Source organism: Cydia fagiglandana, chromosome 1 (assembly GCF_963556715.1).
Source record: "Cydia fagiglandana chromosome 1, ilCydFagi1.1, whole genome shotgun sequence".
NCBI lineage: Eukaryota > Metazoa > Arthropoda > Insecta > Lepidoptera > Tortricidae > Cydia > Cydia fagiglandana.
In genome coordinates, this window is record NC_085932.1 from 5,612,833 (window position 1) to 5,640,165 (window position 27,333).

At 40.4% G+C, this 27,333-nt stretch overlaps 2 protein-coding genes across 9 annotated transcripts in view; one reads left to right on the plus strand and one right to left on the minus strand.

The window, feature by feature from the left end:
- The window catches only part of LOC134679980 (cell adhesion molecule Dscam2), a 106,236-nt gene extending 89,528 nt beyond the window's left edge, over positions 1-16,708 (plus strand). For 3 of the 8 annotated variants that reach the window (XM_063538998.1, XM_063538948.1, XM_063538955.1), the window contains 10 exons: positions 244-345; positions 2,541-2,741; positions 3,733-3,909; positions 5,742-5,837; positions 7,346-7,521; positions 7,918-8,031; positions 8,668-8,806; positions 10,115-10,264; positions 14,930-14,990; positions 16,514-16,707. In XM_063538998.1, the coding sequence (XP_063395068.1) occupies positions 244-345; positions 2,541-2,741; positions 3,733-3,909; positions 5,742-5,837; positions 7,346-7,521; positions 7,918-8,031; positions 8,668-8,806; positions 10,115-10,264; positions 14,930-14,990; positions 16,514-16,592 (1,295 nt within the window). In that variant the 3' untranslated portion in view covers positions 16,593-16,707. Of the gene's footprint in view, positions 1-243; positions 346-2,338; positions 2,513-2,540; positions 2,742-3,732; positions 3,910-5,741; positions 5,838-7,345; positions 7,522-7,917; positions 8,032-8,667; positions 8,807-10,114; positions 10,265-14,929; positions 14,991-15,808; positions 15,824-16,513 lie in introns of all 8 variants that reach the window. The other 5 variants (XM_063538982.1, XM_063538970.1, XM_063538963.1 and 2 more) reach the window with 5 other exon arrangements.
- A 1,514-nt stretch (positions 16,709-18,222) lies between these two features.
- LOC134680186 (ATP synthase subunit delta, mitochondrial) lies at positions 18,223-27,140 on the minus strand. Its single transcript, XM_063539269.1, has 6 exons — positions 27,023-27,140; positions 26,697-26,829; positions 26,092-26,182; positions 20,239-20,345; positions 19,417-19,521; positions 18,223-18,446 (listed from the first exon to the last, which is right to left on the minus strand). The coding sequence occupies exons 2-6, from the start codon at positions 26,826-26,828 to the stop codon at positions 18,381-18,383; spliced, it is 501 nt and encodes a 166-aa protein (XP_063395339.1). The 5' UTR covers position 26,829; positions 27,023-27,140; the 3' UTR covers positions 18,223-18,380.
- Between the last annotated feature and the right edge of the window lie 193 nt (positions 27,141-27,333).

Here is a 27,333-nt window from a genome sequence, read left to right on the forward strand (position 1 = left end):
ATTCATCTAATCCAATTTACTGTACAGTCACCACACGGAATTGTTATGCCAGTTAGGGTTCTTGCTAAATTGGAAATTCTGCAGCGTTTGTTTTGAACCACCAATTTAGCTAGGACCCTAAATGGCGCAACGATCGCGGAGCGTGATGATACATTTTTTTTAAATCTCAAACACGTTTCTCAACTTTATCTCAAAGACATAAGGTGCAAATTAGTGTGCACATTCATAAACCGTGTCTTGCAGATCTGGAGCCCGCGACGTGGTACGTGCTCCGCATCACCGCGCACAACAACGCCGGGTTCAACGTCGCCGAGTACGAGTTCGCCACGCTCACCATGACTGGCGGTACGATTCACTAACTAGAACCTACTGGCTAACCGTACCTATACCACGACAATAACAGAACGTATCTTCATGTAGTTTGAACTGTCATATAAACATCCGCAACAAATATCAACAGTTTAATTTTAACTATTTATGTTAAACTTTTGTTAAAAGAAATAGTGTAGTAAAAGTCAACTTTTTTAGATTTTTTTCGTAAGAAAAGAAAAAACTAATCGATCTTTAAATAGAACTATATAGTATATCGCAATTGTTGATAAAGACAACATAATTATTAAACATTTTATAATTGTTTTTGTTTAATTTTGAAGGACATGAATAACAATTATTTTATTTAAGTAGGTTTACTCATAGCTACAATACAAACTACATAGACGGTCTAAACCCGATATTAGGATATCGACTGCTAGGTGATGGGACATTAATACTTTTATTATACTAAAAAATAAAATATTTAGAGGAATCTGAATTCGTTCATAATTCGTAGGGATTTTTAAAACACGGCTTATAAAAAAAAACATTTTATTTTATTTGAAATTGGGTAGGTAAGAAAGGTAGATGTTAGGTTGGGTCTTTATATTTGTAGGCACCTATATATTTTTTATGTTATTTTCTTCTTTTAGGCCTGAGTTACACTTGTAAGTTTTACTTACGTAAGTAGGGACACGGCTATACTACAGAATGAGAGATGAATATCGTTATCTCATTCTAACAAATAGCTTTGTCCCTACTTACGTAAGTAAAACTTACAAGTGTAACTGAGGCCTTACGCTTAATTTGCATTTCTTCGTTGTGCATTTGTTTTTTCTTGTAAAACTTTACTTTCTGCTTATTGCTTTTCTCTATGTAGCTTGCTTAACACTTTTCCTTTATTTATATTATAACTTTATATTTGTGGCTAATTGGTTTTGGTGCTTCTAATAAAAATATTAAATGTGTCATGTGTGTTATTTTTTATTTATTTCATAAAACCGTGTCCTGTAAATCGCTCATGGTCGCAAGTAGAAAATACTTTCTTTTTTTTCGAGGAAGTTTAATATAAGTATTTGTGCCGGTTTGCAAGAAAAAGGGACGTCTTTGTTGGTTGCAAATAGGCGCTATTGCACTGTAGACGCGGGAATCGTCCATATGAACAATAGATAAAGGGTACCCCTTTACCTCAATGTAATTTTTTATATAAATAAGTAAAAAACTTATTTTAAATTGGCAAGCGACATGCAGCGGGCACTTAAATGTAAAGTGAGTAGAATTACGAGTAAATGAAGTACATAAATTGAATTAAAACTACTGATATGCTCCTAAGACCTAGCCATACAAATGAAAAATGCAAAATTTACCAGTGAAATTTAAACCTATAGTGTAGGAAATAGAGTTGATTTCAAATTGATCAACCAATCATTGGCACTAAAGAGTACCAGCCACCTATGCTACCCGCCAAGTACTTATTAGCCGCCTGAAGAGTCCATGGCACATATTGTTGTAGGGAAGCCACCTTTGATGGACTTTTAACCTTATTTTAGGACTAATGGGTGGGGTGCCGACAATAGGGTAGTTTTACAAAACATTGTTTTTGCAATTATATTATGACTAGGCGTCTTACTTTGCGTTCCATACCGCGTTTGAGGTGATAGTGTGGATATGACTTTGTCGTGGTAAACGTACCTATATCGTATGTATTTAATTTAGAATCACGTAGTTTCATAGAAGTTTTCATTTATCATATCATAAATTGTATAAATTCGTACCTGAAATGCATCGCTTACCATGATTTTCAATATTCACTGCAATAATCTACTCTATCGCCGATTGCGCAGAGAAAACCCGACGATTTAGTCGGTTCTTTGTCTACGTAATCTTTGAGGCGGATTGAGCAGTACAATTTTATCCTATACCTACAAACGTAAGGTATGTCTCGCACCGTTGCTCTCTCGCCTTATAAGTGGAAGCGAGAAAGCAACACTGCGCATATCTTTTAACAATTTGCGTTGCATTTCAGGTACGATCGCGCCCGTGCGCGAGGTCGGCGACGGGTCGCTGACCCCTGAGCAGACGATCAAACTGATCCTGTCGCACCTCAACCTGATCGTGCCCGTCGTCGCGGCCATCTTGGTTATCATCATCGCTATCGTCGTCGTTTGCGTTGTTAAAGGCACCAGAGATCACCACAAAGGTATACAAAAGTAATCTTTCTTTTAAAGGTACCGTCGCGCCTCTCCCAGGCAATGCTGGTGATGGAAAGGAGCTGCCGCCTTGGATCAAAGCGTGGTTGGAGCCCGAGGTTTTGGTGCCGATTCTGGCGACTATAGTGGTGTTCGTAGTGGGGGTGGTGGTGATTTGCCTGACGCTGGCTAGGAGGAACACGCCGCACCGCCTGCGAGGTCAGAAGGACGTGTACGACTGTATGTATGCATGGAGCGACGCTTCATCTCTTGTTTTTATCATCACATCCAGTCACAAATGTCAATAACAGCGTATTTATAATATAGAGCAGTCTTGTAAGCTGAATTGTCGTCCTTGTTACATTTCGATCGAAAGTTCAAATTGAAACATTTAAATGCTGTTGTTCTGTTCATATGTTGTTTATGGCATATTGTGAAGTTGACTGATATGTTACGTTATAGTCAGACGCAAACAAATCTTACCAGTTTTTTTGAAGATTCGAGGTCTCACTAAAGATAAGACGAAGTGGAGGTCACGCTAAATTAAACAATGATTAAAGTATGTATACCTATTAATTCAGTATGACTATCACGTAACCCTCGTCAATCTGAATTATCATTTAAAATTAACGTCTTACTTGGAATTATTTTAAGTTCCAATCAAATTATTGTTGCTAGCCATCATGTATCCACCTTGTTTATCGTTATGTTATCTAGATGTGGCAACCTATTTTTATTATTTGAAAGTCATCGTTTTATATCATTTGCAAAATCATTTAATGTCAGTTTAAGCACCTATACTTATAACGCTCCACACTGGAGTTTTAAGTTATATGTATAGTCAAAACTAGAACTCCTAGAACACTTACCTACATATTTGCAACCTTATAACATATTTTATAGTTTTCTGAATCGAATCCAAAATACATATAAGCGTTCAATTAAATTGAATAATTGCTTTATCTATAAGATAAATAACAAGCAGTAATAGGGTATCAATCCAAATAATAAAACAATTTTGGTTTGTACTTATTCTGACGAAAATAAGTAAGGTATTCGGGGAAATATGTTCACTGATTATAAATATTTTAGATAAATTAATTTAAGCTATAAATATAATCCGAACATCTCCCCACCTACTCTGGAACTTTACAAAACCACCTAGACAATTTAAATTTGAAACCTGCAGTAAAATGAACCTTACGCCATGCTAATAAAGTCCTCGCCCCAGACGACGCCGTGTACAACGCGTCGCAAGCGGCCATGGGCGGCGGCGGCGGCACGCTGGACAAGCGCGGGGGGCTGCGCGACGAGCTCGGCTACATCGCGCCCCCCAACCGCAAGCTGCCCCCCGTGCCCGGCTCCAACTACAACACTTGCGACCGCGTCAAGCGACAGGCTGTCATCAGTGAGTACACGCACACAACCATAAAGACATCGCCATTTATATAATCCTTCTCTTACAGATACAAAAGAACAACCTGTAAAGTTGAAAAGGGACAGGGAATCGAATTCAAACTGTTGTGAGACATACTAACATTAAATATTAATTTTCCTTTAGTACCGTTTGGTAACCAAAATTTCGTAACCAGCTACAGAATGGGAATCAAGATACCCAGTTTGGTATTTCTTTCACGTTTCGAAGCTGGTTACCAATTTTTAGTTACCAAACGGTACTAAAGGTTAATTTTACGGTTTAAACGGTTTTTACGGGCTAAAAACAAGTGAATCTTAACCGTAAATTTATTCAAGGGAAGATTGCTTTCCACGAAACTACCTATACGCACGGTCGCAACCTCTTCAGTTCAGTGCCTAACTAAATTTAAAATTATCAATACGCACTTTTCTTATTTGGATCTTTGACACATATTTGATAATATTTTTTAAAACACTCTTCATCTCATCTCAACTCATCAAAGTAAATTCACTCTATCAAAATATACTAAAACTAAATGGGTAAGTAAATGATTTCAGATTATTATGAACCTATCTGCACGAATTTCTCTCTTCGCTATTTCTTGCCTAGATATTCCTAATTTATAATTTAAAACAATGGTTTTAGCATAGGTGACAAGGTGGGTGACGGTACCTATTAACATTTCAAAATGCGTAGATGTCGTCCGTTGTCATTATGTCTGTTCATCCCCTATTGTTTATTATTTAATTCTTCCCATTATGGTGTCCCCCTTAATTATGATATTATGACAAGTTCGTGCATTAATGAAACAAAATTCATTTATCTTAAACATCTAATTAAAGAAACTTGTTTACTGTTAACCTGCATGGTTCCAATTTCGCCGACCTCGATAAATATTTATGTCTGATATGATATCCTGAGGATAATCTTAATATTAAATTATACACATTTCTTTAATGCACGACAATATTCAATGTGGTTAACAAAGATCAATCGTTAAGTATTTTTATTAAAAATATACATATTTTTTAATTAATTCATCGATATGAATCTTTGTTAGCCATGTACGTAAGAACAAATCTATTTTTGTCTGTTCGATGTGTTTATTTTACATCGGGCACGCTTTTTATATTGTTTTAATAGTTCGATAGCATCTTTCTGGTTTTGAATTGACCGCGATTATACACAATTGAAATTGCATCTTTGTGCATTGTGATAAAGTTTATATTAGTTCACGAGATGCTATCGGACCGCATGCGTTCAAAAGAGCCACGACAAATCGCATGGATCAAGCTTATTTTAGGCCAACCCTTGGCTCGAGCTTGGACGCGGATGTAGCAAATGGTTTCTGGTTCTGCTTCGCCGCTTACGTATTGCGCCTGATCCTAAATCGCGAAAATACGAGATCGTGATAGTAAAACGATCAAAATGGTAGACCATTAAAGATCTCAGATATTTTGTTGGGTTTCAATAAAATCACCGCGTGGCTTGTTTCTCTAAGTCTTAAAAGACAGATTAGTTCATGATCACCCGGGAGATCTCGGCAGGCGTATGATGGAAGGCGGATTTCGATGTAAATAATGATTAGGATATAGAAGCATTCTTTCATTCAATGACTAATATCAAAAAGAGACATCGCCTTTAAGCACCATAGATACGCTTGCAGCTGAATTCAATGGAGCCCATTAATTTGCTCGCCTACCAAAAATTGCGACACCATAATAATAATTTCTTCAAATCATAATAATTTCTTGAATCACGTCGTAAGCGGCGAAGCTCAGATCCTTGCGTAGTCGTGGTTCCTAACGGGTAGTGTGGCACAGTGAACGCGCACTCGACGTGGGATCCGCGCCGGCACCACTACGAGCGCGTGCGCCGCGCACACCAGCGCCGCGGCTCCGGCGACACCAATTCCACAGGTGACTGACGCCAGGGTCATCGCCCGACTAACCAACACAAACTGACATTCTAATTATCCAGAGGGCCCCAGAGCGCTCGCTCCGATCGTGCACGCTTGACGCTAACGCCAACCCCCATGCATTTGTGTTAACCGATGTATGGAGGTCGGCGTCTACGTCGTGCGTGGACGGTCGGAGCGTTCGTTTCGTGGCCGAGGAGTTACACGATCTTCCTCGAAGCGCACAGCTCTCTAGCAGGTCATCAGACGTACTATTTTTATGGAAGAACGTTTTGATGGTTTTTCTACTGTTTTGTTAATTTTTATAAATCAAATGAAAATCGAAATATTGAGGTCTTTTATCGAAAAAACCTCCAGACCCATTCAAAAACAAAGTAAGTAACACTTGAGTACTTTTGAACATGTCTATACGTAGTGTATACTATGAATATGGATGTATCTTGTAACAAATGAACGGCGATCATACTGGTATCAAAAAGTAGTTACTAATGTCCAATTACATCTACATTAGATATACCAAATACCTACCTATATGTTAGTAGGGACATACTTCGTATTATCTACAATCTTGTTAATATAATTGTGAAATTTTATTTTGTGGCTACAGTTAATCACATAACTGAATACAAAACCACTTGCAACTTAAGATGTAGTTGGACATTAAGACAATTGTAATGAGGTTCTAACAGAGTGGAGTATCGACTAACATGCCTGAACCGTGAGTATGTGTATGTGTTTTAATATGATACAGTCTGTCTGGAAATAATAATAAAGATATAACTTAAAGAACAGGTCCAACTTCAGTAATTGAAAACGAAGTCGAACTGTTTGAAAATCTAGTTAATTCTGGACAGAATGATTTTTAATGTTAATTCATAGTTTATTGCAACCTAGTTTTGCTTTTTTCTAACCCAGTTATTTTTTATTTGCTTCTCTTTTTCTGTATGATAGACTTAGGTAGCATGCGTTTGATCTAGATTTATTTAAACAATTTGGTAACAGGTATTAAATTTTCTTCTGATTACCTATTGTTCTAAACTGTGTCAGCATATTCAATTATTTTTCAATACATTATCACGCGATGGAATAACATGTGCATAAAACGAAAACGCATCTAATCACTAATGTAACTAAAATGCATTTGAATAATACCCTATTATTAAAAAAAAACCAAACGCACGATCACAACCTAACATAATTTCACTATACTTCGGTTTTTTTTAGCATTAGAAATTAGGTAAACAATCTTGATGTGTCTTTTAATTGAACAACACATTAATTATGAATCTAATACGATCTTTTATATTCTTCTGCTTTCATAAGTATTAGTTAATGATTTTTAAAAAGAGTTTTTCAATTAAAAGACATGCCAAGATCGCTTACCTTCTCTCAAGTTCATTCTAATGCTAAAAAAAACGAACTATAAAAACAGTAAACACATCCACGCAGAGACACTAAACAAACTTTAATTTTCACATAAGCGGCCTACTTATAGTCAACTATTTCCAGGTATGGAGGACGAGATCTGCCCGTACGCCACGTTCCACCTGCTGGGCTTCCGCGAGGAGATGGACCCGAGCAAGGCGCTGGCGTTCCCGCACGCGCACGCGCACCCGCACGCCGGCACGCTCGCGCACCCGCACCCGCACCACCCCGCGCACTCCCGCGCCGGCAGCCAGAGCATGGTGAGTGTATCTATCTATCTATTCCAGGATTGCGCCTTTACGGTTCTATATCCATGTTGCCAATTTGAGTAGGTATGCTAGACAAACTAACAAAAAGCTGCAATCTTTGATAAGATAACCCGGGGCTGTGCACGTAGCAGCCGGCATGAGGTAAGTGTTTTAAGCTGGCGTTACGTACTGCAGTGAGTTCAGGATACATGTAATTACAAAGCTTCGACACAATAGACCGACCCAAGCAAAAGTAATCCATGTCATTTTGTTATAAAGATGTTGATCTGTGAATTGACTCACTGTGACAATTGGTGCCTTGACCAGGATTCAGATATTATAACAATAAAAATGTGAGTATATAGTAATATTATTTATAATGTAACCTTTATATAAACTTGGTTTCAGCCTCGCGCCAACAGCCGCTACGCCCGCAAGAACTCCCAGGGAGGACAGAGCGCCATCTACTCCACCGCCCCCGAGTACGACGACCCGGCCACCTGCGCTGAAGAGGACCAATACGTGAGTGACCGACATACTAACCCCCTTATTCATAAACGTTTACTAAAGTTGAGAAGCTGATAATAATCGTTTGTCTCTTTCCAGCATACCAATACGTCGGAAAGGGACAAACGATTAATATCGGCTTGTCAATTTTAGTAAACGTTTTTGAATAAGGTGGAACTCATTATTCAGATAATTTGGAGAAGGACGGAGGCTCGTACAGTCGCCATCAGATATATCGAAGCGGCCAAGATATTCACAAATATCTAAACAAAGACGGGTTGTTAAGACGTTAAAGTGCATGTTCAGAAATTTTTGAGCACCTCGAACTCACGTTAGATGTATGGAGTCACGCGCAACAACGCAACTCATGCTAGCAGGTCATGTGGCAGTTGCTTTTGTAACCATCATATTACCCGCATAAATATTCGCAAAGGTGCACGACGATTGGTATGATAGAAACGGACAATAAAGAACCACAAAATTTAAGTTTCTTTTTGTTTTTGCACGGACGGAACCACAGAAGAACCACCACGCCGCGCTCTACGGAACGCAAGCTCACGTTCCTCTTTAATATTTTCAAAGATGCTCAAACACTACTGGTCTGACATTCGAATTTGATTCTTACCTGTAAACAAATATGGTTTATTTCAGCGCGCCCGCTACTCCCGACCGATGTACGCCTGCGGCCCCGAGTACGACGAGCCCGCGTGCTGCCAGCCCGAGGACGAGCAGTACACCGGCGCCTACGGCACGCCCTACTCCGACCACTACGGCTCCCGGCCCAGCATCGGTGAGGAACCTCCACAGACAAAACATCCTCCAGATGAGCATAGTAGCGCTACGCCCTCTGCCACAAATATACGGTAGTTTTACTCTATTTCCGAGTCAAGCCTTTGTTTGACGCCCGTTTCTTTGAACGGACCAATCACGGCACGGGACTCTCTCACCTCGTCCCCCGCACCCCAGTATTTTTGGCAGCATCGGTTCCATGAAATAATTGCTCTAAACTCCGTCTAGACGAGTCCTAGTCTATGTGTCCATAACTCCCTAGTGACCCTGTAAGGGCACCGTGCGTGTTCGGAATGCCATCTTGTGACTAAAATCAAAAACTTTAACATGACATTGACACTTCACGCCAATGAGCAAGTTTTACCCTCTACCGTTCACTCCCTTGCGCTTTTGAGGGTTTGCCATCTTGTGGCCTAAATCGGAAACTTAAGCTTAATTGGCTTAGCTTAATTAGCATTAAATCGGTTATTAGATATACACGGTCGCCGGGCCGGCAGCCGGGGCCGGTGTCATGAACCCGGTGGCTGGCCATTTCCGTTAGTTTTATTCTCCTATCGGACCGCAGATTCTAGTTCCATTATAACCCCCTTATTCATAAACGCGCTACAAACCTCAATTAGCTAATAATCATTTCTTTAACTGTCGTTTTGACTTATGTCCATCCTAATTTAAAGCATATTCCATCCTTGACTGCATCGGCACTTACCATCAGGTGAGATTGTGGTCAAATGTTTACCTTTCTCCAATAAAAAAAACAACGGGTTGCACCCGCCCGGGGAGTGCCGGCAGAAGTGAAAACTCAATGACATTGTAACAGTTTTTCGATCAGGTCACGTGTCCGTCTTATGAATTTTCAATCTGTCGAATCTGTCGGTCACGTGACCTGTCGCGAGTTTAACATTTTATTCCCATCACAAAAAGTGCACAGCGCCGCTAAAGAATTTTTCACTTCAAAAATGTATTTGTAAGAAAGGGATAAAACATAATTTAATTAACTATACTGCAAAACGTAATTCAAGACCAAAAAAAGTAAGAAATGTTGCCACTTTTTTACTAGCGCGTCTTGTATTTATGTACAAATAAATAAATAAAAGTACTTTTTTAAATAGTAGGAGTAAAATTACTAATGAATAAATTATCTTAGCGTGATTATTTATCAAAAGGAATTTACAATTTTAGAAACAAATTATTGCAATGGCAACATTGTCTCACTTTTTTTGGTCTTGAATTACGTTTTGCAGTATAAATCAGTGCCGTAAAGTTTAATGAATAAGGCGGTAAGAGGTTAAGTTAACCCGTGGTCCCACAGGAACCCGCAAGTGCGGCGGGTCGCCCGAGCCGCCGCCGCCGCCGCCGCGCAACGCCGCCGCCGACAACAACTGCTCCTCCTCCTTCAACGAGAGCAAGGACTCCAACGAGATCTCCGAGGCCGAGTGCGACCAGCCCCGCAACTATCCCGGTACGTACTCACTCCTCCTAAACCTTACCCCACCGAGATAAGGTCTACTTTCGTTCGCATTGGTAAATTGAAAAATATTAAACCTTAATACAAAGACATAAGGGCTGATTTAGACGGCCCGCGAACTCATATGCGATTTTAGTTACATTGAGGACTATTAGTTATATCCAATTCAACCGACCGCAATGTACCTAATGAAACTCGCATGTGAGTTCTCGCACCATGTAAATAGGCCTTAAGGTTCGCCAAGTTTTGTTAATACGGCTTCTAAGGCCTTTGAAGGGCCGCTGTCCGCCGCGGAGGACGGGTGTGAAAATGACCAAGGCCTAGTTCAATTTCGACATCATCAATATTATGGCCTAGGGCTGCCATCTATCCGGGTCCTAGCCGTCCAAGTCCCGATGTCCTTTAAAATGGACAAATTTAAATTGTATTTTGAACTTCATTGGCATATAAGAAGGTTCAATTCAAAACTGCAAAAATTACTCTGGGATTTAGGAGGCTAGTTGGGATCCGTGTGGGGTTCTGACAAACGTCTAATAGGTATCTGAGATAAAATCTTTTACATTGTGTGAAATGAAATTCTTTAAGAAAAGCATGTGAATGTAACATGCTTACTGAAAACAAATTAAATACATATATGTATCCGCAAAGCACTCTTCTGCCAGGGACACATAAAATTCAACAGATCTACCATATTTGTCATACTTCACACGCTTATAAGTAGTATATTCCGCTCAAGCTTAAAGCAAAATATTCTACATTTTTGTTAACTAAATTTGCTACATAAACAAGTATGACAAATAGTTCCATTTCATTCCATCATATAATGAAAACTGACTGTTTGTCGACTATATAGTATATAGTATACATATAGTAACCGATATTAATCCTGAAATTGGTCCATGCGTCCTGGGTGTCGCCTGTACAGAAGACGGTAAAACTTTGGCTCAACTAGATTATCTTTATGTTTTAATACATTGTGACTGACAGCATGCAAAATTTGTCTCAGTAATAACAATTGGATACATCTAAGCTTCTCAATAGCGCAATTGGCTTACTAGATTTAATTTTCAAAATTTGTCTTGTCTTTCTATCTTCTGACTGTTTTGTGATACTGAACAAAATCATTTGATACCTACTTATTAATTCTTTAAATATAGATATATTAAATAAACATCCTATGCTTCGTATCAAATGTGACAAGGAAGAAGAGTTGTTCAGTTTCGCTAAATAGTCCAACGGGAATTTCTACATTCTTCAACTGAATTTTTCACAAATCTATTTTATGTGTATAGACGTGGTTGTGATAACTTATTTTTTAAATTGTTGTAGATTATAGTCCGTGTTTCAGAAGGTGGACTCGGTATCATTCATCCAATATTGTTTTTATAATGGATGGATATTATTGACAAATATTAATCCTTAGGATTATGTACCTTAACGAAGACAGTATAAAGTCCATATACAGAAACACACCATCCAACCGGTTATGTGTACAGTCAACTGTAAAAATATGGGTGTACAAATCATCTCAAAAATATATCCCATAACTCTTATGTCAGTGAATTAAGAACTATGGGACATATTTTTGAGTAAGTTGTCTATACCCATATTTTTACAGTTGACTGTACCTATACACTTTATCAAGATAATGATTAATAGGCCAAGAAATAAGAAGTTATAGAGGGAAATGCTAGGAACACAATTTTTGACTCCGTAACTTTGTTTGGACTAGTTAAGAGGTGAACATATCAAAAGTCCCCGGCCGTAGCCCCGGTGCTGGGGGGGAGAGCGGGGAAAGAAGGTCTCATTTTTCGGTTTTTCACTTATATCTTGGAAACTTTGCGTCTTAGCGACATGACTACTAAGACAAACCAAAAGCTGATAAAAAATTTTACAAGTTTTATTCAGTCAAGTTTTTCGATATCTTGAATAGTTTTTGAGATATCCGCTCTTGAAAGTTTATTTAGGGCTTTCAATTTTATCTTGATATCTACATTAGTGAAGCTGCTAGGCCGTGTTTGGTATCATTTTCGTATAAATCGGGGGTGTTGAATTCATTTTTGGTATCACATTGACACCATTCCTTAGAAAAAACATATAAACTTTAAACAAATACCTTTTTTTTTTAATTCCTCTTCAGGCTTAAACCGCTCAACCGATTTAATTGTAATTTGGTATACAGATATTGCAAGTACCAAGACAGGACATAAGATACTTTTTATCTCAATAATCATCCTTTAAAGTTGTGAAATGGAGTATGGGGGGAATTCAACTTCGTCGACGAAACTGAATTCCTGAGGTAAATACTGCTTAAGGTAAAGTTTGAAGTCATGTTAGGTATCATTTTCATCTAAATCACAGATGTATACCATCCTAAATTTCATCTAAACCGGTTCAGCGGTTATTGACTCCTCATACAAACTTCCACCCCACTTTTCACATCCTCAAAAGATGCTTTTGGTTATAAAAACCATCCTATGTCCTGTGTCGAGACTGAAACTATTTTTATACCAAGTTTCAACGAAATTGGTTCAGCGGTTTAAGCGTGAAGAGGGATTTAAAAAAATATATTTTTTTTAATTTTGGTTTTACTTCGGAATAGTGCCAATGTGATACCATAAATGAATTCAGCACCCCCGATTTATACGAAAATGATACCAAACATGGCCTAACAGCATCACTGATGTAGATATCAAGATAAAATTAAAATCCCTAAATAAACTTTCAAGAGCGGGTATCTCAAAAACTATTCAAGATATCGAAAAACTTGACTAGATAAAACTTGTAACTAATTTTATGAGCTTTCGGTTTGTCTTAGTAGTCATGTCGCTAAGATGCAAAGTTTCCAAGATATCAATGAAAAACCGAAAAATTCGACCTTCTTACCCCCCTCTACCCCGCAGCACCGGGGCTACAGCCGGGGACTTTTGATATGTTTACCTCCTAACTAGTCTAAACAAAGTTACGAAGTCAAAAATTGTGTTCCTAGCATTTCCCTCTACAACGTTTTTTGAGCATTCATTTCCTGACCTATAAAGTATTAAAAACAACTGTTCATTATAAATTAGAGCTAAAACCGTGGCGTAAACCTGCAAAATTAACGAAATTGATATACAGTACCGGTCAAAAGTTTAAGTTCAGTCTGCGAAATAAGGTTATCATATTTAATTATGTTCAAATATAGAATATGTTTTGAATTTCAAACGTTTAATTGTTTCCACGACTACCAAATAACAATAAAAATACCTCTTGGAGGAATCGTTTTATGTTATTCGGAAAATTTGATCCATTTAATATTTTTGTTCCGTATTTCCTATGAGATTTCGTGAAGTTAGAAATCATTTAAAATGGGTCGCAAAGCCGATTTTAGTGTCGAAACTCGTGCTGTTATTGTAACTCTGTCAAATGAGGGCTACACGACGCGGAAAATCGCTGAAAAAATGAAGGTTTCTCAAACCGCTGTCGTGAGTACTTTGAAACGAAAACAAAAAACCGGTCTTAATTGCAGTCGATCTCGATCAGGTAGGCCAAAAGTCACGTCTAAAAGCGAAGACCAATTTATTTGCGTGCAGAGCAAACGCCAACGTACTCTAACTGCTCCAGAAATTTGCGAAGAACTCAACGCCACCCGAGATCGGTAGTATCGGTTTCGACAGTGCAACGGCGTCTGCGAAACTATGGTCTAAAAGGTCGTATTGCTGCCAAAAAACCCTTGTTACGTAGTCAGAATAAAGTTAAGAGGTTGAAATGGGCCCAGAAACACAAAAACTGGACGTCTGAACAGTGGTCTAAAGTTTTATTTTCTGACGAATCGAAGTTTGAAATTTTTGGAGGGAGACGTCGTCAATATGTTCGACGACAAGTAGGCGAACGAATGATAAAGCAATGCGTGATGCCAACAGTGAAGCACGGTGGAGGATCAGTTATGGTCTGGGGATGCTTTGCGGGTGATAAAGTTGGTGATCTCGTGAGAGTCAATGGCATAATGGATAAGAAAATGTATCATAACATTTTGCAACGTCACGCTTTTCCATCTGGAAAACGGATTGTAGGCAGAGGTTTTGTTTTCCAACAAGACAACGATCCCAAGCATACGTCGAAGTTGTGCAAAAACTACATTTCATCCAAAGAGAACCAAAAAGAATTAAAATATATGGATTGGCCTCCTCAATCGCCCGACCTTAATCCGATTGAGTTGTTATGGGATGAATTGGACAGGAGTGTGAGAAAAATGCGGCCAACTAATAAAGAACAGCTTTGGGAATACCTATACATTTGTTGGAATAAAATTTCGACATCAACACTGCAAAAACTAATTACGCGAATGCCGAAAGTGTGTATGGCAGCATTGAAAGCAAAAGGCGGATATTTTGAAGAGTCTAAAGTTGGCAAAAACTGATCTTTTTTATTTAATTGTGGTTTTAAATTAGAGAATTACCTTTAATTTATTATGTAATAAAAGATTATTAAATACTTTTATTAGTACATTGTGTTATAGCTTCATTTAACCGAATTTACAGAGTGAACTTAAACTTTTGACCGGTACTGTATGTAGATACTTTATTCTTACCAAAAGTCGACTTTTTTGGATGAATGTTGGCCGAGTCAGCCGTAGGTAGGAGGTAGCGTAGAGCGCGTCGTGACTTGTGTCTGTTGCAGTGAGGGCCCACACTGCCAAGGACGGCATGCACACCGAGGAAATGAGGAAACTCATTGACAGGTCAGTACTAGGCCTACACACACACACACACATTCTGACTGTCACAGAAATGTTGCACAGACTAACGATTGTCCAATGTTCAAAAAGATTCAGCTCATTTAAAACACACCAACGCGTAAAACGCGTCGTGTTATCATAATATTACATTTCATGTTATTTTTTAAATTAAGTAAACTATAGAAGTGATAGTATCTGATCATACAATAACCGCTTTACGAACGAAACCCCTTTACGACGTGGCACGGGTCTAATTTATTTATTCTCTCCGCCTGATATTTATTTAGGTACTACTTATTAAATTTATTCTACTTGTACCGAGATAAGTTATGCCTAATTTACGAAGCATACTATTTTTACAGGTATATTAAATTTCTGCCATACAAAATTTTATAAGTACCAGTACCAGGATTGCTTTTTAATAATTGATATTCAACCATATAGGTACCTCCCTACATCATTGTGGTAATACCAACAAATTAAGCTGAAGAAAACTTCTGAGAAGCTTTTCTTGTACATTTTGGACAAGCCAATGGAAATTAACCTTTACAAGAACACTAAACCTCAAGTCTTTTCACCAATGTGTTAGTGTTGTACACATGCGTATTTATTGTTCATCACATATCACAAATGTACTATGTGTATTCAAAATTGTATTAATAAAATAACACATGTACTGAACAATGAATAGTTATAAATCTAAGATTTAAATCAGACACTTTAACAACATAGCCGGTTCCTTGTGTGTGCGCTTGCATACATAGCCGTAGCGTACTAGTATGCATTACTAAGCATGTGTTATGTTCTGCATCCGTCTACAGGAAACAGTAAGTCAAGTATGTGAACGATGTCTATGTGACCTAATTTGCCTGTTTATGTTCTAACATTATGTCGCTAACACTTCCAACCTTGTGCACTGAACTTATTTTGCAGATTGGTAAGGCCTTCCCATAACCTTGTTTTGATAATCCGTTGCCGTGAGGCATGTGTGATAATCATTTTAGCATTTATTCCTTGAAATCGGATGACCCTGCATAGTTACAGATAACTAGTTGTCCTGCTATCAAAAATTAAACCCCTGTCGTTTTAATTTTTAAACATTTCATATTAGCCTGCTACTCGCATTTTTATATTAATTAATAGTTATCGCCTGTTAATTAATAACATAAAATGTCTTCATTGTTTGAGACTATCATACGACACGCTTAACTATTACCAATCGGTTTATTAAGCAGTGATTGCTGATTTGTCACTTATATATGTCCTGTGTTCTCCATAAGCTTACAATATCTTATAATATAAACGCCAGTATATATGAAACCTAACTTAACAGCTGTCGTATCAGTACAGTTTCTTACCGGTTAGCTTTATAAAATTTACTATTTTTTTAATGTGAGTATGAGAATATTGATAACAATTTTTGTAACTTGTCCCAAATCTCTCAAATGTCTCGTACGGTCATCACTCATCAAGCTTGCAAAACTTCGACATAAAATTGTTATTGTAACGTGTTTGTAAATTTTCAGACCAGAAGCAACCACCCCAGTCCCCCAGCAAGCAGTCCACGGGCGGGGACTCACAGCCTACGATACTGTGGCAGTGTAACCTGTAGACCCGCACCGACCCGGCGACTGCGCCACGCTCCACCACCCGCGCTCCAACCTCGCCGTCTCGCTGAACTAAAACTTTACGTTCTCCTTTCAATTGCTCATTATTTTTCAGTTCTAGAACTACAGTTCAGCGATACGGCTGTGCCAAATTGTCAACGAGCGTGTCGCGTTTTATTTGCAAGCAAGCAAGCAATCAAATTTATCCCAACTTAGTTGGCCGGATTTAGTATTTATTTCGCCTTAGTTAAGCGCACGTCGGTGCCATAATGACGGTCTCGGTGCGGTGCCGCCGGGCCCCCTAGGACCCGCGCCGCGTCTAGTTACCATATGAAGCAGAAAATCATGGTTGTGCTAGTTATTTCAAATTGATATATTCGCTTGATAGTACGGCGGCGCGTATGTATTGAAATTGAACCTGTCCAATAGCGACGTAAATCTTAGCGACCTCCCTCCCGGCGCACCGCCCGTGCCGCTCGCGGCCGAGACTCCACGCGATCTCACACTCGACCGAGCGAGTGGCGCCTCTAGTACGAGTACCTCCACGCGTACGAGTACATCGATTTAGTCAACCTTATTTTAGTCTTATTTGTTCAGCTTAATTTAAAGAAAGCTTCGTCGTTTGCTGGTCCGGGGTGTTTACTCGAAAGTTTGGATTTAAATTAAGCTCAACACGTAATAATGTGATATTTTGTATTTTTATCCCATTTTTATGTTTAGCGCGAGGTTATTTTGGCCTCGCGGTTAGGTGTAGGGCTCCCCCCATGCTTCCTTTAATGTTATGGATTTCGTGATGCTTTTTTACCATTTACGTTATTGTATTGCCAACATTTACTTTGTAAATTGTATGTTTTTTTTATTGTTTTAAAATTGCATTTAAGCATACACTACGTAGGTTAAGTCTAGATTTAAGCTTCTTTATTACTAATTAATCAACTTTTAAACGACTCGTATAATCCGTAGCTAGTTAGTGACGTATGTGTTACGCAATATTATTAATGAAGTAAATTAACTAATCAACTCTAGGTACATACACTATTGTAATCCTCAACTAAACCGATATACAGGAACGAAGACGAAATGAATTTAAAGTATTAACTGTCAAGTTACACACTACCGACGCGGAATTTGAATGCTTCTAATGTTACTCTAGATAAGGTACATTTTTACTAATCATAGTCGTAATTTAATCCTTCTATAGTTATTGGAGATAGCGTAAGACACGTCGTGTCGTGTGTAGGTGTTTCCTTATGTGTTGTGCGTCGCGTAGCTGAGTAGGTAGGTCCCGCGGCTTCCTCGCAACCAATTCTTCTATTAACCTTCCATATTAGCGAATTCGGTAAAGCTTAGTTAAAATTGTGAACAAATTAAAAATTATAAAATTATTCAAAATTATATGGTAGCTTAATCCAAAATTATAATGTCGAATCGATAAACGTATAATAAATAAATGCGTAGCGGTAATAAATGGCTATTCTATCGGGGTTTTTGATAAGTTCGAAGTTCGCTTGCTGTGTTGTGTTCGCGGCCGCATTTTCTGTTTATTTTGAATTGTGCGAAACCGACGCTGTAGCAGCTAACAGTTTGTACCAAAGTGTTTGATTTGTGTTGAATAAACTACTCAAACGTCAACTACATATCGCTGTTTTATTTCGACCAACAAATAATTTACAGTAGTGACATGCAATAAGTAAGAACTGTTGACATGTTCTACGGAGGTGTTTATTATACATATATTATAGATGGTTCAGTTTATATAGAGTTAGACTAACGCTAGATGTCCGCCTTACGCGGACGCAGCCTTCACGATCTCCTCGGCGACTTCCACGGCGATCGCCGCCTCAGCCTTAGCCTGGAATAAATAGAGTTTATAAGAAAACTTGAAAATATTGAAATAGCAGGAGGGCCACAGAATAAATAATAGCACTAGGTACAGAAGACTCACTCTCTAACAAAATGCGCCTGTTACGATCAGCACAGATATGGCCGCTAGGTGGCCACAGCGCCACGAACGGCTTATGGCTTTTCCCAAAATTGGGGTAGTAACGGATGTACTTTTAGCTACCTGTAGCAAAGCGACGAAATCGCGGAGTGAGCCACGCCTGGTAGGGCTAAGATGGTGGCATCTTTATCGTCTGTCACCATGCTTATCACTGTCACGTTCTAACAAGTTTGTAAGTGCGAAAGTGATACATGACAGGACAGGCAATAAAACCGCATTCTTCGAGTCGCAACTAATGAAGTTTTGTAGCTTCTATGGCGTGAACATAGAGCTTTGGCACCGACAATCTTTAACGTTGATGGCACCCTTACCCGTAACGGGTGTAGGTAGGTAAGTGTCAGAAATTACACAACCTTAACCCTATCACTAAAAATGTCAATATCATAAAACTCACAGTTCGTAATCATAAATGCAAAGCTTAAATCGCGAGTACCCGATTCGCCGGATTTTCTTTAAGGCTTCGTCACACAGGCGCGGTTTCCGGGCGGAGCGTGAGCGAGCGTTTTATATGTAAAAGCGGCGCGCCCCGTTCAAAGGTTCCGCCTGTGTGACGGAACTTTTAGAACGTCACAATCCGAGTAATAAGAGACAATCGGACGAACAAGAATCCGGCGAATCGGGAACTAACCACGATGGTAAGTTAAAGAAACGTATGCAACTTGCGACTGGCATAGTTGTGTGTACAGTCGCCATCATATATATCGGAGCGGCCAAGGTGCTCACAAATATCTGAGGACGCCCCTATTTTCAAGGCGTTACAGTGCTTGTTCAGATATTGTGAACACCTCGGCCGCTCCGATATATCTGATGGCGACTGTACCTTGTCCCCGCTGGCGGAGCTGAGCTCGGACTGCGCCTTGCTGAGCGCCTCCTGCGCGGCGCCGCGGTCCAGGCTCTCCAGCGGGTGCGCCTCCTCGGCCAGCACCTGCAATACACGAGCCGATCAAATAACAAGCATACATGAGCGAATCAACTTTTAGACCGACACCACAGAATAAATAATAGTACTAAGTACAGAAGACTCACTCTCTAACAAAACGCGTCTGTTACGATCAGCACAGATATGGCCGCTAGGTGGCGACAGCGCCACGCGCGGCTTATGGCAAACCCCAAAATTGGGGCCGAACGGATGTACTTTTAGCTAATACTTATAGCAAAGCGACGAAATCGCGGAGTGAGACACGCCTGCCGACACTAATCTGTCACTTCACTTGAAGGTTTTGGTTATAAAAAATATTATAATATTATTGTTGCGGCAAGCAAGAAGAGTTTATCCAATATCATGGCATGGTGCTGCGCTGTTTTAATATGTTTATAATTGTATTGCAAATTGGCATCTCAGTTCTTATTTTACATAATATGAGTTATTAGAGTGTACAATTACTTTTATATAATTTCATGTTAAACGTTAAAACAAGCGGTTTGCTCTCTGAGTCTCTGATGAACCTAAAATTTAGACAAATATTAAATTGGAAATATGATTTCTTGGTAACTCCAGATACATTTTTGGTAACGCCAGTGACGTGAAAATGAAAAGTATAGGTCCAAAAGTTGATTTGTTGAAAAAGGTTTTAAGAAAGAAATGCCTGCTTTAATTATAGTTATTCAAAAAATGGCCTGCTGCTGTTTTTGTTTGACATACCTGAACGGAGGAGTCGTCATTGACGGTGATGGTGCCAGATGACACGAAGATCTTGTTCTGTTTGCCGTCACTCTCAACCACTGTCACAACACCAGGTCGGAGGACAGCTGAAAACAATAAATACCAATCTTATTTACAACTAAACAAATTATACAGATATGTAAATTTAGGAGACATACATACAACTTTAGTTGTTATAGTTCCTTTTTTTTAGCATTAGAAAGAACTTGCAAGAAGGTAAGCGATCTTGACAAGTCTTTTAATTGAAAAACGCTTTTTAATAAAAATCAAAAACTATTACTTTATGAAAGCAGAGGAATATAAATGTTCGTATTAGATTCATAACTGTTACATATTTGCCGTAGCTTTTTTTAAAAATGTGGTTTTCAATTAAAAGACACATCAAGATTGTTTACCTTATTTCTATTGCTAAAAAAAACGAACTAATAGAGAATAACATTACCATTTTTTAAACATAATAATAATATATATTAAGAGCACTTAATTAGTTAAGAGCAACACACAGGTTATGTAGGTTGCCGGTTCAAGTCCTGCCAGAAGCGTAACTATTTCCATTTTTTCCTTTAACATAAAATTTGGTATATTCTTTTAACATGTTTAGTAGCTGGCCAATTATGATAAATGCCATAAAACCAGTGACCCAGGAGAATGTCATCATAGTAATGAGTTAGGTTATTCAACCTTCCTCATTAGGAAACTATTGTTCAACCATTTGTAGACCAAATCCAATCCAAAACTTTGTGGACTGAAATAGTTATGCTACAGCAAGGTGTTCAATTGGTAGTGGCCAAAGATGGCCGTAAAAACACAATAATATATGAATGCAACCTTTTTATTAATATAATCTTTAGAATTCTCTTTGCCAGTGATGACTGAAAAAAAGTGCAGTAACTTTATTTGATAGACTCAAGTATCAAACATGATTTTTATAAACAAATTTGTATATTCAGAAACATACAAGATAGGAATAATTATGAATTAATACTGAAACAAAGATCTGTAATGTCTTTAACTTGTAGTGACCCAAGATGAATATCCAGGAATAAAACCTCAAAACACAAATACAAAGTGCTGTAGGCACACAGTCAATATAAACCAGCGATCGGTAACCCGTGACCCGCGAACCTCTCACTTGCGGCCCGCGAGCCTCCCTGGCCACTTTGTATGTAATATTGACAAATGACAATGTCTAAGTTATAAATATTAACAAAGTGCGGCCCACGTCCACTTCGTTAACTGCTATGTGGCCCTTGGCTGCTAAAAGGTTGCCGACCGCTGATATAAACTAATAAAAATGAAGTTTTTAAAACCATTTATTGAAATCATAACATATTGATAAAATAAATATGACATTATTATTTGTATCTCCTTGGATATCACGGGCCTATAATCCCGGTTTTTTGATAGGCTTGCGTGGGGACACAGATCCAACACGTAGAGGCCCCTTGGAGAGCTTTTATGTCATGTAGAACGCCTGCTGGAACCCGTTCACAGGTGCAATAATAGACACCCGTGAACCGGTCTCAGCAGGCATTGGGACTATTGTAGAAAAAGAGAACAGTATACCGGTCTATGGATTGAAGTTTGGGTGGACTATGAGACTGGGCTATTGTAAAAGAGGTCCGGACACCTGCCATAACAATGTTAACACCGTCATCGAGGCAGGCGGTGACTCGCCGCTGACTAGATGGGCCCCTGAAACTGCCGTCGTAAAGACGACCAGGAGCAACATCGGTGTGAGCGGCTCAGGGGTGTCGAGAGGTGTGCGCCGCTTTCTACCCAGTGGCTGTTAATAGCCACTGTGCCAACTCGCGTCTTATGCATCTTTCACTTCCACCCCTGGAGCATATAGCTCTAACGACTCCTCTCTGGACGGCCAATGAAGGCAAGCCAGAGCTGAGAGTCCTGCGGGTCCCCTTGGGGTCCACTCCGACCGACGAAGACACGCCGGAGACGGAGACCCTGACCGACTCTCGGGAGCACTCGGGTCCGTGGGGTCGTTACTCCCCAACAGCTCGCCACAAGCTGCCCTGCACATTATTATTATTATTATTTGTCTGTCTTTCCATATCTCGGGACCATGGGGTCCCGGACCTTTGGGAGGCGTGCGTGGGGCCGAAGCCAACAGCGCAGAGGCCCTTTAAGACAAATTAATCTAAAAGCAAGGGATACACGTGGCGGATGCCATCCCCGAACGCACAATGTGATACATCCGGAGATGGTCCCCGCCAGGTGCAAAGACTATTGCAGTGCAGCACTTTTATGCTGCGATGGGAACTAAGGTCATGGGCTATAGATTTGAAAGTTGGATGTACTGGATAATGGGCTATGGGAGAGACTAGCGGACACCTGCCGTGACAATCAGTCTCAAAATTGTGTAAGACAGGTGGTGACTCGCCTACTCATTTAGTGGGCCCTATAACGGCCGCACGCACAGTGCGACAATAGGGCAACACTTCAGAGCGGCTGTAAGGTTGTCGAGAGGTGAGTCTGCGGTAGCCAGATCCCGGTGATCCGTTCAGCAGGCCGCCGGCGTTATGACATTTTACACTTCCAACCTGGAGCATAGGTTTCGCTCTTGCGACTCCACTCTGGCCGGCCAATCAAGGCAAGCACAGAGGCGAGGGCCAGATGACAGGGCCCTCTGGAATAGGGGTCCGCGGTGTCACCACTCACCGTCAGCTCGCCACAAGCTGCCCCCGCGGGTTTATTATTATTCTCTTTATTTATTTTTCTTCTTAAGTTAGGTTAATTATAATATGGATATAAAAGTAAAATATAAAAACACTTACAAACAATAAAAAAAAAAATTATAAACACATTATAAAAAACCTAACCTAGGGTGCCGCCGGCAGCGGGGCAGGGCCCAAGCTGCCGGTGGTCAGGGCCGCAGAGTGAGGAATCGACGTACTATACGCGCCTTATTATTATTATTGTTTGTATCTCCTTTCTGGATTTCACGGGCCTATAAATCCCGGTCTTTTGATAGGCTTGCGTGGGGATACAGATCCAACACGTAGAGGCCGTTTGGAGAGCTTTAATGTCATGTAGAACGCCTGCTGGAACCCGTTCACAGGCGCAACAATAGACACCCATGAACCGGTCACAGCAGGCATTGGGACTATTGTAGAAAAAGTGAACAGCGTTCCGGTCTATAGATTGCAGTTTGGGTGGACAATGAAACTGGGCTATTGCAAAGAGGTCCGGACACCTGCCATAACAATGTTAACACCGTCATCGAGGCAGGTGGTGACTCGCCGCTGACTAGATGGGCCCCTGAAACTGCCGTCGTAAAGACGACCAGGAGCAACATCGATGTGAGCGGCTCAGGGGTGTCGAGAGGTGTGCGCCGCTTTCTACCCAGTGGCTGTTACCAGCCACTGTGCCAACTCGCGTCTTATGCATCTTTCACTTCCACCCCTGGAGCATATAGCTCTAGCGACTCCTCTCTGGACGGCCAATGAAGGCAAGCCAGAGCTGAGAGTCCTGCGGGTCCCCTTGGGGTCCACTCCGACCGACGAAGACACGCCGGAGACGGAGACCCTGACCGACTCTCGGGAGCACTCGGGTCCGTGGGGTCGTTACTCCCCAACAGCTCGCCACAAGCTGCCCTGCGGGCTTATTATTATTATTATTATTTAAGTTGACAATTGTACCTTAACAGCTAAAGCCACAGCGGCACAAATTGGGAGACAGTAATACTTATACCTAGGGTACACAAGTATTTACATAACAATATTATAAAATACTACTTACAGGCATCTCTCGCTCTATCACTCTCTTACACTCAATCATCAGTCGTCCAATTGCACTTACAAACAAATCACACTCTGGGTGTGCCTCGAGCACGGAGTTGAGCAGAGCGTGCGCGCGCGCGACCGGCGCCTGCGCGTGCGCCCGCGTGCGCGCGGTGCCCTCCGCCAGCAGCGGGTGGCGCCGCCCAAGAGTGTACTGGTTAGGCACAAATAATCGCATGAAGGCCTCGACAAGGGCTACGCTATCTATTCTGTTTCTAATAACACCGATCGTGAATTTCGCCAAAGAGAGCATCCTCCGTAACTGGAGCGAGTCGTACCCTAGGTGTCCCTGCAGAAACAGAGTAGGGTACATATACGGATAATAGGTGTGTGTTTTTTTGTATAATGCCCTAAGATACGACTTTTGGACTTGCTCCAGCATAAGTGTATATTTGCTTTCATGCGGACTCCACACCACTGCATTCGTTTCGAGAATGCTGCGCACGAGTGCCGCATACAACACACGCATGGCTTCCACAGTCAGGGGCGCTGAATTGCGCAGAACGAAACCCAGTCTGCTGTACGCAGTCTTAGCCACGGCCTGGACATGTTCGCGAAACGTTATATTTGAGTCAAAGAGAACTCCTAAATCCCGTACCTGTTCCGAGCGCGATATGCCGGCGCCGCCAATATTGTAACTAAATATTTGAGGTGTATGGGACCGGGTGAAAGACATCATTTCGCATTTACTTGCATTGAAATAGAGTTCATTTTCAACACTCCAACGATAAACTGCCTCTATGTCCCGTTGCAGCTCCTCGCAATCCCTTTGGCTTTGGATCGGTTTAATCAATTTCACATCATCAGCGAACATTAGCACTGTGCAGTGATGCACTTCGACAGGCAGATCGTTCATCAGCAGCACAAAAAGAAATGGTCCCAAGTTGGACCCCTGACTGATACCAGAGCGCGTGGGGTAGCTTTCTGAAACGTAAGGACCATACTTCACGTACTGTTTTCGATCGGATAGATAATTCGCAAAAAGATTTATAAGTCTGGGTGTGAACCCCATAGCACCTAGTTTTAAAAGAAGGACGTCATTATCTACCCGATCGAAAGCTTTTTGAAAATCCAGATAGACGACGTCCACCTGAGCTTTCTTATCCAACTCGCGTGATAAAATATGGGTCAACGAGAGCAGGTTTGTGGCCACCGATCTTCTGGGGAGAAATGCATGCTGTGTACTGGTTATGTGAGGCTGACATTGAGGGAGCAGTTTGCAATGTGTCGCCGATTCAAAAACTTTTGCCAGGGCGTTCAGAATTGCAACGGGACGATAGTTCTCGACTTTAAGTTTAGATCCCTTCTTCGGAATCGGCGTTACCCTCGATCTCTTCCAGTCAGTTGGGTATACGCCAGAATGAAGAATGAGGTTGAAAATGAACTCTATCGGACCCACAAGACTATCAATACAACCCTTGAGCACAAAAGCCGGTATCGCATCCGGTCCAGGCGCCGACCTAGGTTTTAGTTTTTTTACTGCGTTCCTTACGTCATTCTGTGTAAAACCCCTGATATCAATACACCTCGCGTCAACAGGCAAGGCCGCGCTGGCTACCTGTGGGTCTAGGACAGGTTCATCGGATAGAAAAACCGAGCCGAAGTGAGACGCGAACGCACGGGCGGCATCAGCGCCTGTGTGCTCTACATCCCCGCGCGTCACTCTCGGTTCCACACCTCCCTTGCAACGTAAGGAATTTACATGGGACCAAAATTGAGCCGGGTTACGAGATAACATCTCAGACACGTTTTTCATATAATTATTTTGTGCCTCAGTTATGTCAGTTTTTATTTTTGTACGAAGCTGACTATAGCGGTCATAAAACAATTTATTTCCCGACCTTTTCCATTGTCGATGGAGATGTGCTTTTAGCTCTATGTCACGGATGATTGCTCTCGTATAGAAGACTGGGTAGGTACGACTACACGAGTGCTTCCGTATTTTCTTTGGAATCCAGCGGTGGAAAGCGTTATACAAAGTGTTATTTAAAAACTGGACAGCATCATCGGAACGACTCATATTGTATATACATACCCAGTGTGGGAACGTGCTTAGCCAAGATACCAAAGGATCCGCTGAAGGATGGGACATCAACCTGCTTCACTGACACCTTGTTGTAAAACACCTGCAAAACACATATACATAGTAGAACCAGTGGCGGATTTGCAGTCTTTGCCGCCCTAGGCCCAGGTAGGCCTGGGCAAATCCGCCACTGTAGAACTAATAATAATACAGAACTAAATGAGCAGCTCTGTAATTGTTTTAACACATAGTATTCAAATATATTTATTGAGAACTTTAATTTTAGGTTCTGTTAATAGTATGCTAAGAATTGCTAACCTGACTGCAGATAAGGATAGTACCTTCAAACCAAAATTTTGTGAACAAGCCTAGGGACAGTAGGTACCAACTTAACTGTGACATGGATGTTTCCTTCTAGTTAATCTAGTTTAAGCGACATGTACATTGTATATATTTTGTTTCTAGATAAGTTCTCTTTTGGTTTTCTAATGCACCGCCTGCAATATTTTCTGCTTGGCCTTAAGGTTGACTGGTAGACTGCCTCATGGCATTAAGTTCGCCTTTTGTACATTAAGTTATTCTTTGGTGCAATAAATTATTTTTTAAATAATAAATACCTTGTTACCAGCGGCGAAGGTGAGGGCCATCTCGCCCTCTTTGACAGTTTCTTTGGGGGCCTCCGCCGCGAAGGTGCGGACTTGGACCCTCCTGGCTGCGCCCCTCAACAAACCGCGGAGTGCCACAGACATGCTGCAAACACAAATAATATCATTCTGGCTACACACCGACAATATTCTTGTTGGTTATAAAATTCACCGAATACTGAATATCTAACTTGATATTATGTAATGACATTTCTGTCAAAATTGAAGGGCGATTTTTAAAGAAATTAACCGATATTGAGCAGAAATTAATAAATAGATTTTGTAGGAGTTTAACTCACATTAAATATAGTTTATTTGTCTGTTCAAGGTGATTGCAAAATGGTAAGGTAGTTTTTTTGATCCTTCAGCAAATCGGCACACGCTCCTCCTTTCCGATTGACTTTTAGTTGACAGACAAAATAATGATGTTGCTACTTGAAGTAAAGTCGTAATTTCGGGTAAAATGTAACTGTGAAAAGATGTATGTCCGTGTGTGTAATACCAAAACTTACACTTGTTTTACAATCATATCAGTCAAAAAATATTATTAATTTTACTGGAGTATGCGTAAAAAATATTGTCTGTCTAGCTAGTAACTATGTTCGAAAAT